The sequence below is a fragment of the Cervus canadensis genome, chromosome 21 (assembly GCF_019320065.1).
Source record: "Cervus canadensis isolate Bull #8, Minnesota chromosome 21, ASM1932006v1, whole genome shotgun sequence".
Classification (NCBI taxonomy): domain Eukaryota; kingdom Metazoa; phylum Chordata; class Mammalia; order Artiodactyla; family Cervidae; genus Cervus; species Cervus canadensis.
In genome coordinates, this window is record NC_057406.1 from 51,209,089 (window position 1) to 51,222,196 (window position 13,108).

Genomic DNA, 13,108 nt, shown 5'->3' on the forward strand with positions numbered 1-13,108 from the left:
GGCTGAACAAACAAAGGTTAAAGTGGCTTTAACAGTTAAAGTGGTTCGTTTGGGGAAATTATAGATCTGCCCATATAAGAAATCCGTGTCAAAAATATTCCTCTTTCAAGGGGAAGGAAAAACTGCCTGACCACCAAGGGGACACCACACAGGCGAGGGTAATAGGGTAAAGCTGCTACAAATTAACCTCTGTAGCTGGGAGGTCTGTTGGGGCCACAAGCCAGATTGTGATGCGTGTCAATCAATACAAATCTAACCTTGAAACCGCTGGAGAGCTAGGGGGCAAATGCTCACACTGAAGGGACAAACTGCCATTTGGAGTCACATAGCTGAGCACGTGAGAATCTGCAGAGAAAGGCCGGCTTCATTCTGAAGGTCGGAGGTTTATCAGTCCGACCCTTAAGCGTTGTGTAGAGGTTCCAGTTGTGACCGGCCCCCCTCGAATGACTTCCCGTAAAGTTCTGAATCCTGGCTCAGGATTCCTATATGTCACTGTCTTAGCTTTGTACCTAATACCACGGCTCCACTTTCCACAAAGGTTCCCAGAGAGTCATTTCAAGCAGAACTGAGTCTGAGTCAAAGAAGCAGGTCAGGAAACAAAAGCCTCCAGGACTCCCGGCCAGGGGTGGGGGGTGGGAGGCGTGTTGTCCTAACGGCCGGGGCCCTGACTTTGTTCCCAGTGCGCCGATGGCCTTGATGGCAACGGGACGTGCGTTTGCCAGGATGGCTTCCGAGGCTCCCACTGTCAGTTCTGCTCAGACCCCAGCAAATACGGACCTCGGTGTGACAAAAGTAAGTGTCGCTTCCAGAGCTGCCTTCCGCTCCTTGGCCAGGGTCCCCGCGGCTCTGCGGTGCAGTCCTGGTGTTGGGTGCCCCTTGGTTGGTGGGTGCCCCCATCACAGGGCATTTCTTAAGCCCTTGGGTCCCCAGTGCTAACCTGTGCCAGGTTGCTGAGCCCCCTCACAGAGCTCTGAGGTAGAAGGCCTGAGTGGTACCCTGGGGATTGGCATCTCTTAACAAGTCCCCTGGGACGTTAGCACCACTGGCCCAAGACCACCTTTAAAAACCAGTCATGTAGGGTTTCCCCATGTACCTGAACTGATCATGGACTTCTTATCAGCACACGGACTCCCCACCTTTCAAGCAGTCGTCTTCCATCAGCTCCTCCCTTTGCTAAATGTGTGGCCTTGGATTAGTTAGGCCTCAGTTTCCTCATCTATAAAATGAGGGTCATATTGGTAACTACCTCATAGGCTAGTACAAGCTATAAATGGAAAACACTTGCCTGAGAACAATGCCTGGCACCTAGTATGCACTACCAATATTATTATCTATCACTGTTATTCTCCTACTATTGTTGGCACTGTTGCTGTTATGCTAAGTTCAGTGACATAAATGTCAGGAAACTCACAGAACATGTAGAAAGTTCCACAATACTAGGTATTGAGAAATATGCAGCTATATAATCTTAGAAAATACATTGTTCTTAAAAATAACACAATGTGAATATATAAGTATATAAATAAAAATATACATCTCTGTGTATCTAAGCGAAGATTAGAACTCACTAGGGGGAAAAAATGGCTTCCTTGGTGGCTCAGTTGGTAAAGAATCTGCCAGCAATGCGGGAGACCTGGGTTCGATCCCTGAGTCAGGAAGATCCCCTGGAGAAGGAAATGGCAAGCCACTCCAGTAATCTTGCCTGGAAAATCCCATGGACAGAGAAGCCTGGCGGGCTACAGTCCATGGGTTCAGAAGAGTCGGACGTGACTTGGTGACTAAAACACCACCACCAAGCTGAGATCAGAACTTGATAGGAAAAAAAATGAATAGATCAGAGCTTGCTGTGGACTCAGACCAACATGAAGTTAAAGCTCCATTCTGAAACTTACTGGCTCTATGACCTTAGTGGGAATTCCCTGGTAGTCTAGTGATTAGGACTCTGTGCTTTCACTGCTGAGGGCATAGGTTCTATCCGTGGTCAGAGAACTAAGTTCCCACCAGCCATGTGGCACAGTAAAAAAAAAAAAAAAAAAAAAAAATCTGAGACCTTAGAAAAAGTCTCTCATTGAAGCTTAGTTTCCCCATTTATAAAATGAAGACAGTACTGGTACCCATTTCCTAGGTGGCTGATTAAGTTGGATCATAATTGAGGACTTGAGCCCAGAGCACGTACCTAGCAAGTAGTCAGTAAATGAAGCCATTCTTACCACTTTCACTGCTAACTCCACTCATCTGTTACGAAACACACAGCCCCTCTCCTCTCTTACCGTATCTGAGTTTCACAGCTACCTCTCAAGAGGGACGAGACACCAGAGCCCAGCAGGGTCAGGGCTGCCGATCCTAGTCCAACGCTCTTTTTGCCAAATAGGGACTTATTTCAGAGCCTGTTGATACAGGCATTTTTATGAGGCTAGCAGGCAGGATGCTGAGGCTGGGAAAGGACTGCTGGGCTCCCTGCTGCAAAGCCTCTCATCTGGGTTTGTGACTGCCCACCATCTCACACTGGTGCGCTTCCTCTTCTTTCTGAGGTCTTGTCCCTTGCTAACTAAGCCCTGACTTTCATAAAAGTTTATGGAAAGTCTTTTTTGTTTTAAATCTCTTCCAGCCCCCACTCACTATGCTGCTTTTTTCCTGGATGCTGGCTCCAAGCCCCCACACTAATTCCTCTCCCTGCAGTCCCTTCTGGGGCAAAACCACAGATTCCTTCATTTCTGATCATATTCGAGCCCCCAAATCCTTGCTACCTGCCTTGGAGAATCTCTAGAGTGCTCTTTTCACTCCCGCATGCATAGCAGCCTGACTCTGATAAGCTGGCTCACGTTGCAGCAATTTTTAGATATTTGTAATCAAAAGCAAAGTTAGCAGCTAAAGTTTAAGATGATAACAGGCAGGTGGAAATGCCAGTTGATTTACTGATCCACTATTAGTGACTCATGGTCACTAACTGAAATGGAATTTGAAGGTCTGAGTTCAAGTCCCTGTATGGGAACTTGCCAGAAAGTTAGGCAAATTAGACAGTCACCTCTCTGGGCCTCAGTTTCCTCATCTTGAACATGGGAATGGTAAAAGTACCTACCTCTTGAGGCTGTGACCATGAATGAGAGTGGTTTGGTCGCTAAGTCATGTCTAACTCTTTGTGACCTCGTGAAATGTAGCCCGCCAGGCTTCTCTGTCCATGGGATTTCCCAGGCAAGAATATTGGAGTAGGTTGCCATTTCCTTCTCGAGGAGATCTTCCTGACCCAGGGATCAAACCCAGGTCTTCTGCGTTGCAGGCAGATTCTTGTACTGCCTGAAGCACCAGGGAAACACCGTGATTGAGAGGGTACAGGTTAAAGGCTGGCCCAATGCCTAGAACAAGGTCAGTGTGCAAAAACTGGCCTTGAGGGAGCATCGGTCTTCTGTGATAGTGAAGAGCAGATATATAAGCCACACATCAGAGGCTGTGCTGGCAGGAGAAATCACTTCTGTTCATTCCAGAACATCTTCAGGAGAAGGCAGAAAATGTCAGACTAAAGTCTCCAACAGGAAGTAGGTGAAAATTGAGCTCCTTGGCCTCTTACCTTCATCACAACCCACCCTCCCACTGCCCCGCACACAGACAGACACAGCAGTGCAGAGGTCGAGCTCTTCTCTCTGAGAGCTGTCCTGGTCCAGGGACAGTGATGCTCCCAGAGTCTTCCCAGGCTCAGCCACCAGGTCTGTCCTGACAGGAGTGAGGAGACAGGGGCTGCGGATGGGGGACTTCCTCTGTGACCCATGCGCCCATTGCTAAGCTTGTCCCCAAGCCCTGAATGGCCCTTTTCCTTCTCTTTCAGCGTGTCCGTGCGTTTTCGGAACGTGTGATAACAGGATTGACAGCAACGGCGCCTGCCTTCCTGGGACCTGCAGGAACGACTCTGCGGGGAGATTCTGCCACAGGCAGACCTCAGTCTGTGGGCCCTACATGCAGTTCTGTCACATCCATGCCACCTGTGAATACAGCGATGGGACAGCAAGGTAGGCCCAGGGCAGGCGTGCCACCCTGTTACCTGCAGACAGGCCCAACCCATAGCTAACCTCTTCGTAAACCAAGGCCTGTTCTCTCCAGCTGCCAGCACGGCTTTAGTGGGAAAAAACCTCAGACTGAGCTGGGTTCAAATTGTAGCACTTCATACTTTCTAAACTTAACCAGCTATGTGACCTTGAGCAGTTACTTAACCTCTCTGAGCCTCACTTTCCTCATCAGTACAATAACGGTGATGTTGCGTGCCTGGCAGGGCACTTGTGGAGGTTAGAACAACTGAACGCCAAAGTAGCCAGCACCAGGGCTAGTAGTCATAGGTCTTCAGTCATGAAAACTGCAGTGGTTACCATAACTCATGTGAAAGACATGAAGATTTACTCACCAACTTTCCAACCCTTTAAAATCTCTTTTACTTCCTAGGATCACTAATAACAACTCCCATATTAAAGACATCTCATAGGAAAACCGGGTCTTTGGATCATGGGTTGATGTCTTAATGTTGTCCAATATATGCCATGGGCTAGGGGGAGGAAAGTCAGAGAAAATTTTCCTCTCTGGGAATATATGGTTCAAAAGCAGCACCTACACAAAAAAATGTCCTGGAAAATGCAGACCTGTGGAATTCTTGGCCTTATTTTTGCAGCACTTTTCTTAATTTGGGCTTCCCTATGGCTCAGCTAGTAAAGAATCTGCCTGCAGTGCAGGAGACCTGGGTTCAATCCCTAGGTTGGGACGATCCCCTGGAGAAGGGAAAGGTTACCCAGTCCAGTATTCTGGCCTGGAGAATTCCATGGACTATATAGTCCATGGGGTCGCAAAATCAGACACTGAGCGACTTTCACTTTTCTTAATTTGGAATTACCTATTGAAGTGCATCCATCCCTGTTTATGGCCAATCTCCCCCACCAGTCTGCAGGTAGCATGGGGGAGAGACTGACTTTGCTCTTCCATGGTGGTACAATAGAAATGCATCATCCTAAGGGGTTATATGGACTTACTCCTGGCTCAGACAGTAAAGGATCTGCCTGCAATTCAGGACACCTGGGTTCGATCCCTGGTTGGGAAGATCCCCTGGAGAAGAGAATGGCCACCCAGTCCAGCATTCTTGCCTGGAGAATTCCATGGACAGAGGAGCCTGGCAGGCTACGGTCCATAGGATCACAAAGAGTCAGACACTACAGAGCAACTAACATTTTCACTTTCACACATAGCTTTATAAAGAAGATGTTAAACCCATTTTCCAGATGAGGAAACAGGCTCCCAAAGGTTAAGAGGCTCACCCAGGGTCACACAACTGCTAAAAGGTGGGGCCTGGCTTCCCAGCCAGGGATGTCTGACTGCAGAGCCAGGAGCGGCCACTATGCCGTTTGCTCCGCTCATGAGGGCAAAGCGTCAGGGCGCTCAGCCGTGAACCTGTCCACCTCTAGCGAGCTGGTCTCTTTGGGAGTGGGGTGGGGGAGTTGGTACTTATATTTCTGGGGCTGACTGTGTGCTCACTCTCCTTCGCAGCTGTGTTTGCAAACCAGGGTACGAAGGAGACGGACGCTTCTGTGTGGAGATGGACCCTTGTTCAGGATCAACCCCGGGGGGCTGCAGCCGCTACGTGAGTGTTGCTGTTTATCCCCAGGCTGCCGGGTATTTTAGGAAATCCTGAAGGAAGGCCTTCCAAAGGCAGTGTTGAATGACTTCATGGCATGAGGCATATTGGCTTGAACTCTGCATTTTAAAGTTGGTGCAAGCTGCTTTCTGTGACTCTCCACTTCTGAAATCCACATGTGCTGGGGGTCCAGGACTCTTGGGCTCCTAAAAATACAGAGAATCAGATATTCTAGATCATTAGTAATAAACTTGTGATTCAGACATTACAACTTACAAATGACTTTCACGTACGTGATCTCATTTGCTCCTCTCACCAACCCAATGAAACAGATGTTGTTTATTCCCATTTTCCTGGTCAGGAAACTGAGGCTCAGGGACATTAAGTGACTTGCCTTAAGATCTATTAGTGTCAGGGGTGTACCCCAAACTGACCATTGCTTTCATTAATAACTTTGGAATATCACCACTACCACTTAGCCAAGGTCACTTTCATTCCTTACCTACAGTTTAATAACTGCTGTCCCAGCTGCTCCTCTATAGCCACAGCCAGGGTGGATCAGATCCTGATTCCCCCGCATGCTGAAACCCCTTCGGGAACTTCCCCTGGCTCTGATGGTGAAATCAGATGCAAGCGCCTCGCCCGACCCTCCAGACTGCCTTTGGACAAGCCCCACCCACTCAGCCTCATCTGCACAGCTCTGTCTGTCCTTCAGCCTCCTGGTGGGGTCATCCTGAAAGGCCTGGAACTCGTACAGATAGGAGCTTGGGCTAAAACATCCTGTATACCTGGGTTTATGCCTCTTTATGGCTGTGTGACCTTGGGCAAACTCTTAGCTCCTCTGAGCCTCAGTTCCCTTATCTGTGAATAGAGATAATCACAGTACCTTTCTCAAGATGAAGGCTTACACCTGCAAACATTCAGAACCATCCCTGACTCAATAAATGGCAGTGATGTTAGCAACGCTGGCCATTAGCTGACCAACAACAAGCCAGTTTGTTCTTTAAATCATCTTAGCTTTTCCATCGGTCTCAATGCAAGTGTGTATTTTAATCATTTCCTTTGTACTCCATGCACATATATACCTCTTCAGGGGACCCCTGGAAATCCTTCTTTTGTGCTTAGGATCATGTGGCTGATCTGGGGTTTCAGAGGCTTTGTTGCTGCTTTTCCTCTTGTAGGCAGAATGCATCAGAACTGGCAGGGGGACCCACACCTGCGTATGCCGTCAGGGATGGACCGGGGATGGAAGAGATTGCTCCGAGATCAACCCCTGCCTGCTGCCCAGCGCTGGCGGCTGCCACCACAATGCGACCTGCTTGTATGTAGGCCCTGGGCAGGTAGGTGTGACGAGGTGGACGGCAAAGAGGAAACACGATTCCTGCAGTGGGTTTCCGTTTTTCCTCTAAACACAGAAGTCCTCTGGCTACTACTGCAGCTCTTTAATCATTTGTAACAGTGGGAAAGAGTGAATGATCACAACACACCTATGACTAGGTATTGCATTTTCTTTTACCTTTTGATCCCATTCACCCTCACCCCACCTCTGGCAGCCACCAATCTGTTCTCCATATCTATGAGCTTGGTTTTGTTTGTTTGATTTTTAGATTCCACAAAAAAGTGAGGTCATATGTTGTTTGTCTTTTTCTCGCCTGTTTCACTCAGCATGATGTCCTCAAGGTCCATCTGTGATGTTACAAATGGCAAGATTTCACTTTCTTTGGCCGAATAATATTCTAATGTATACATACACCACATATTCTCTATCCATTCATCCGCTGATGGTCAGTTTGGTTGCTTCCATGTCTTGGCTATTGTAAATAATGCTGCAATGAACATAGGGGTGCATATATCCTATCAAGTCAGTGTTTTCATATTTTTCAGATAAATATCCAGAAGTGGAATTGCTGGAACATATGGTGGTTCTGTTTTTAATTTTTTTGAGGAAACTCCATACTATTTTCCACAGTGACCGCACCAATTTGCTTTCATTACGAACAGTGCAAAAGGATTCCTTTTCTTCACATCCTCGCCAGCACTTTATTATTTCTTGTCTCTTTGACGATAGCCTTTCTGAAAGATATAAGATGGGATACCATTGTGGTTTTGATTTGCATTTCTCTGATTATCAGTGATGTCGAGCATCTTTTCATGTGCTTATTGGTTATCTGTGTGTCATTTTTGGCAAAATACCCCTTCAGATTGTCTACCCATTTTTTAAATACGGTTGGTTTTTTCTGTTGTTTTTGATTTTTTGCTGTTGAGTTATATGAGTTCTTCATATATTTTAGATATTAACCCCTTAACAGATTATGATTTGTAACTATTTTCTCCCATCCTATAAATTTCCTTTTCATTTTATTGTTGCTTTCCTTTGCTATACAGAAGCTTTTTCATTTGATGTAATCCCATTTGTTTTTTTTTTTTGCTTTTGCTACCATACAGGTACTATTACACAAAAAAGGAGATTGAGGCATGGAGAGGTTACATACTTTGCTCATGTTACACAGAAACCAAATTGTGTTGTGAAATTCACACCCAGACAGTCTGACTCCAGAGCTTCCCCTCGGTCACCACGCTTGATCACACCCTGTATTTCTCTATGACACTCTACAGTTTGTGATCACTTTCACTTAACCTCATTTAAGGGACATTGAGGCAGAATGAGCTACTTCTTAGGAATTAATTAGCTTCAAGTGAGGTGATGACAATTGTATCATGATTGTAGCCATGAAAAAGTCCTAATCATAAAGGAACTCACTGCATTCTTATCTCTTGCCAAGCATTTGGCCAACAATTCCATTTGTTTTGGACTCACCAGAGTTGCCACATTTCACTTGAGGAAGAAAAACAATTTCTTGGTATCAGTATTAGTTTGCTAAGACTGCTGTCACAAAATATCACTAACTGGATGTCATAGAGCAACGGCATCGTATAGTCTCACAGGAGGCTCGAGGTCCAAGATCATGGTGTCAGCACGTTTGGTTCCCTTTAAGGGCTGTGATGATGAACCTGTTCCATGCCTCTTGGTATTCCTTGGCTTGCACATGCATCACACTGATCTCTGCCTTCATGTTCACACGACTTTCTCCCTCTGTGCCTGCCTGTGTACAAACCTCCCCTTTCTGTGATGACACCACTCATGCTGGATTAGGGACCCACCTTACTCCAGTGTGACCTCATCTTAACTAGTTCATATTAACAATCCTTTTTCCAATAAAGTTACATTCTGAGCTGCTGTGAGTCAGAACTTCTACATAAGAGTGAGGAGGGCCTGGGGGGCGGGGGGACACAATTCAACCTGTAACAGTATCTGTTCCCTTCTGCTCTATCATCCTTTCTGCAAACAAATTTGAAAAACTTCTAATGGGGGTGATGGAGGAAGAGAAAGGACTTTTTATGGTGTTACATAAGAAATAAAATAGGCCGTATCTAGGATTGCCCTCAGTAATGTTACTAGTTGCCTTGAAATCTTGTAGATATTCCAAACAGGCAAAAGTCCTAATTACCATGAATGTTTATTTTAAAAGACAGACCATGTTGGGGTCAATATATTAGTCTTGGGGGTGCAGAAAGGTGCTACCCAAAGAAAATTAAACACTCTTGTTTATAAGGTATTACCCTAACTTGTAAAGTGTATAGATGAGCATATATTTACATATATAGATGAGCATATGTTTACATATAAGATACCCAATTTACCTTATAAAGCATACACAACAAATAATACTTAAACCCTTAAAGATGAAAATTCATAAACAGAGGTTCTGTTCATTTCCTCCCACAACTTTGTGGGTCATCTTGTATCACCCCTAAATGTAACCACTCTCTAGACCAGTTCCTCAGTAAACCTCCTCCAATCAAAAGCTCCTGCTTTCCCACCTCCGTTCTTTTTTCTCTAACACGTGATCTCAGTTTGCATGGACTCCCCACTCCTCCCACCCTCTCTTAAGGTCCATCCCCACCACACTTCCCAGAAGAATCTTCCCAGCTCATCCTGCCTCCTTTGAACAGCAGTGGTCTTCATCACAGAAGCATCTCACACACCACTTCATCCATAAGACTTACAGCATCTCTTGTTTTCCCGTGTTTGTTAGAGACTGAACTCTTCTTACTTACTTGCTATGCTTTTTCTTCCTCTTTTCAGTGAAAGCAGCTTCAGGGTTCATTGCTGGTTCCATAATGGTCACTCAGTACCTCTGTTTGTTGAAATGATTACTTCTTTTTAAATTAAGTTTTTTAACTACAAAATAATATTGGAAGACATTTGGGAAAATTAAAATGAAGAGAAAAATTAACACCATTCACAGTGTACCTGCAGTCACTGGGTACCGATGTATTGTGTGCCGAAGTATTTTTTCCTTCTGGTCTTTTAAATGCAGAGGTTTTTATTTTCCTCTCCATTGTTGCAATCCATTACATTTTTGATTGGTTCCTGTTCTGTACTTAGCACAGACATTTCCCCATTTTGTCATATAACGCATCACTATCATATTTAATAACTACATGATCGGGGCTGCTGCTTCCTTGTAGCTTGTATGCTGCACGAAGTATCCAGCCTATGGGGCAAGCCAGGGCTGAAACCCAGCCTGCACCCTGCTCACCACGGCGTGGACCCAAACCTTCCCAGAAGAAGGGAGACTTTTTTTTTGCAGGATGAAACTGTCTACCTGCTGAGCCATTTGCCGTGTGTTGTTCACGTAGAGATGGTACCTTCCTTACTCAGATCTGCCTGCTCAGAGGGGATGACTGTTTAGACTTACACAATGTGCCTTAGAGACTAGCAGTGGTCTTGTGCACGGATTTCCACCAAGTGGATGCCTCATAACTTCCTTCATTTTCCCTCTTAGGTGAAGGGGCCAACTTTTTCAGTGGAATGTTCTTTAGGGTCTAAGTTCTCTCTGAGACAAATCTCCATATGGTCCCCCTGGGGTAAGGAATTCAAAAAGGAAGTAACCACCAGCAAGAACCTCCTGTATAGTGCGGGGAACTCTGCTCAATGTCACCTGGCAGCCTGGATGGGAGGCGAGCTTGGGGGAGAGTGGATCCGTGTCCCTGTGGCCGAGTCCCTTTGTTGTCCACCTGAAACTATCACAGCATTGTCAATCAGCTCTACTCCAATACAAAATTAAAAGTTTTAAAACTGTTTTAAAGGTTTTTTAAAAAGGAAAGTAACAAGGAGCTTTAGACTGGGAAATGTAACATAGAATGTGGAGACCAGTCGCTGTGGAGTCAGAAGTGTAACAAAGACATTACTGGTGTTCTCTAAAAGGGCCAAACATCTATGGTTTCCCTAATTGGTTTCTTGGTGCTGTGAGAGGGCAAGGTATGAAAGTCTGTTGTTTTCAATCATCTCTTTTACTTTGCTCTTGGAATTACAGAATGAGTGTGAGTGCAAGAAAGGATTTCAAGGCAATGGGATTGACTGTGAACCAGTAACATCATGCTTAGAACAAACTGAGAAATGTCATCCGCTGGTGAGTTACTGGATTTTTCTCATTAGTACTATAAAACAATTACTTGAGAAAGAAAGAAGTTTGGGTTATTTTTTCCCTGGGCCCAGTAATGAACAAAATCTCTCTTACTCCCAAAGGGAGTCCCTAAGCAGAATGTGAGTAATTATTGCAAATTTCTCTGCATTACAAAGCATGGAAGAATCAACACACAATTGCCAGATAAGATTCCCAGCCAAATCTGAGTTTCAAATAAATGACAATCCTTCAGGACAAGCATGACCCAAATATTAGATAGGACTGATATAAACAAAAAAATCATTCATGGCTTATCTAAAATTCACTCTTGGTATTTTTATTTGCAAATTCTGGCAATTCTAAATCAACAGAATAGTTAAAAGGGTAACTAGATTCCCATTTTGAATGTCATAACAGAGTTTAACCCAAATTACTGGTGAAAATGCCCATTCAAGGGTAGGTTGAGCCTTGTGTCTAAATTAGGGAAAAGCAGGCACAGATGTTAGAGCTGGTCATGGTCATGTTTTTCAGAGAACATCACTAAGCACCCAGCATCAGAACCAATGAAGACACTTAGTCACAATGCTTTTGCTTGCAAATAAAAGAATCCACAAAAATCAACTTAAGCAAAAAAGGAATTTGTTGGACATACGCCCCCAGGGTAGCTCCATAGGCAGGAATTACAGAACTTCCCAAGGGCTTAGAATCAGGATCAAGGCAGCTTCTTCCGTCAATCCTCCGAGACCATGCAGTTTCTCATTTTGCTATTCCCTGTGCTTTTACTTTCTCTGTGTCTGTCTCTGTCTTGTTCTCTCAAATTTAAGTGCAATTTTGTGCATCTTGGAATATCTGACTCTCCGTTCTTAAAGGGACATCTACCAGTGATGCCCACTAACTCAACAGCATCCCATGTCCCAGTTCTAACTCATAGGATAAAGGATCTGACCAGAAATCTGGACCAGAAAGGTTCCAGCCCAGCTGGGTGCGGGTGTCCACGTATGAGCCAGTCAGTGCTTGCCAGGGAGTAGGATGCCATGAGCAGGACTACCAGGCCCAGCCCTAGTATGTGTGGGGAGGTGGGTGATTTTCAAAGAAGAAAAAATGGGAGGAGATGTCCCTAAAGTGTCTGTTACCCAAGAGTCATAAGAGCACTTCACAAGGCTGAAGAAACTCCAACAATCTTAATTTAAGGCCGACTAAGCCCTGATCAAACATGAGAGGTTATTGGAACTTCCGCTTCATTCCAAGGTGTGGAAGAACGAGTATAGGGTTGCCAGATAAAGTGCAGGACACCTAGTTAAATTTGAATTTCAGATACACGGTGAATTCTTCTCCAGCACAAGCATGCCCCCAAATAGTATATGGGACATACACGTACAAAAGCCTCTTTGTTTATCTGAAATTCACATTAACTGTGTGTCCTGATTTCTGCTCACTAAATCTTGACAGGGATGAAAAGAATCTAATTGTGATTCCATAAGAGCTACACCAAACCTGCAGGAAGGGCTTGAGGGCCTGTGGGTTACTTCCAGCAATCTTTCAGCCCTGAATTTCACTGTAGACAGAGCCCAAGTATTCATAGGTACACCTCAGATCTAATGCTTTACTTAGGAAAGCAGATTATTTCTCTCATCTTCTTTGTATCAGGCAACCTGTCAGCTTACTTCCTCCGGCGTCTGGGGTTGTGTTTGCCAAGAGGGCTATGAAGGAGACGGCCTTCTGTGCTATGGAAATGCTGCAGTGGTAAGTCCTCTGAGAGCAACTTCAGGACAGAATCGTAAAGACAAAAGTCTTCTAGTTTAAAAGAAAAAGGCAAACATTCTTGGCTAGGATGCCTTTAAAATGCTCTACCAATCATGCGCTCCAGCAGAGTCTATCTAAAACAAGCAACTTCTCACAAATGGCGTATGTGCTCTATGGGTCACAAATTTTCTACAAATTGAAGGGAGGGAACTTTTATTTGGCACTTTCTGTGTACCAAGGCAGTCTTGACTTCCCTTTCATGCCATTCTGCCTCTTTCCAGTCCCAGAC

General features: G+C 45.0%; 1 protein-coding gene across 2 annotated transcripts in view; it reads left to right on the forward strand.

Annotated features, from left to right (window-relative positions):
- The window catches only part of STAB2 (stabilin 2), a 165,081-nt gene that overhangs the window by 67,237 nt on the left and 84,736 nt on the right, over positions 1-13,108 (forward strand). For both annotated transcript variants that reach the window (XM_043440283.1, XM_043440284.1), the window contains 6 exons: positions 681-792; positions 3,821-4,001; positions 5,518-5,611; positions 6,787-6,945; positions 10,987-11,082; positions 12,724-12,819. In XM_043440283.1, the coding sequence (XP_043296218.1) occupies positions 681-792; positions 3,821-4,001; positions 5,518-5,611; positions 6,787-6,945; positions 10,987-11,082; positions 12,724-12,819 (738 nt within the window). The remainder of the gene's footprint in view (positions 1-680; positions 793-3,820; positions 4,002-5,517; positions 5,612-6,786; positions 6,946-10,986; positions 11,083-12,723; positions 12,820-13,108) is intronic.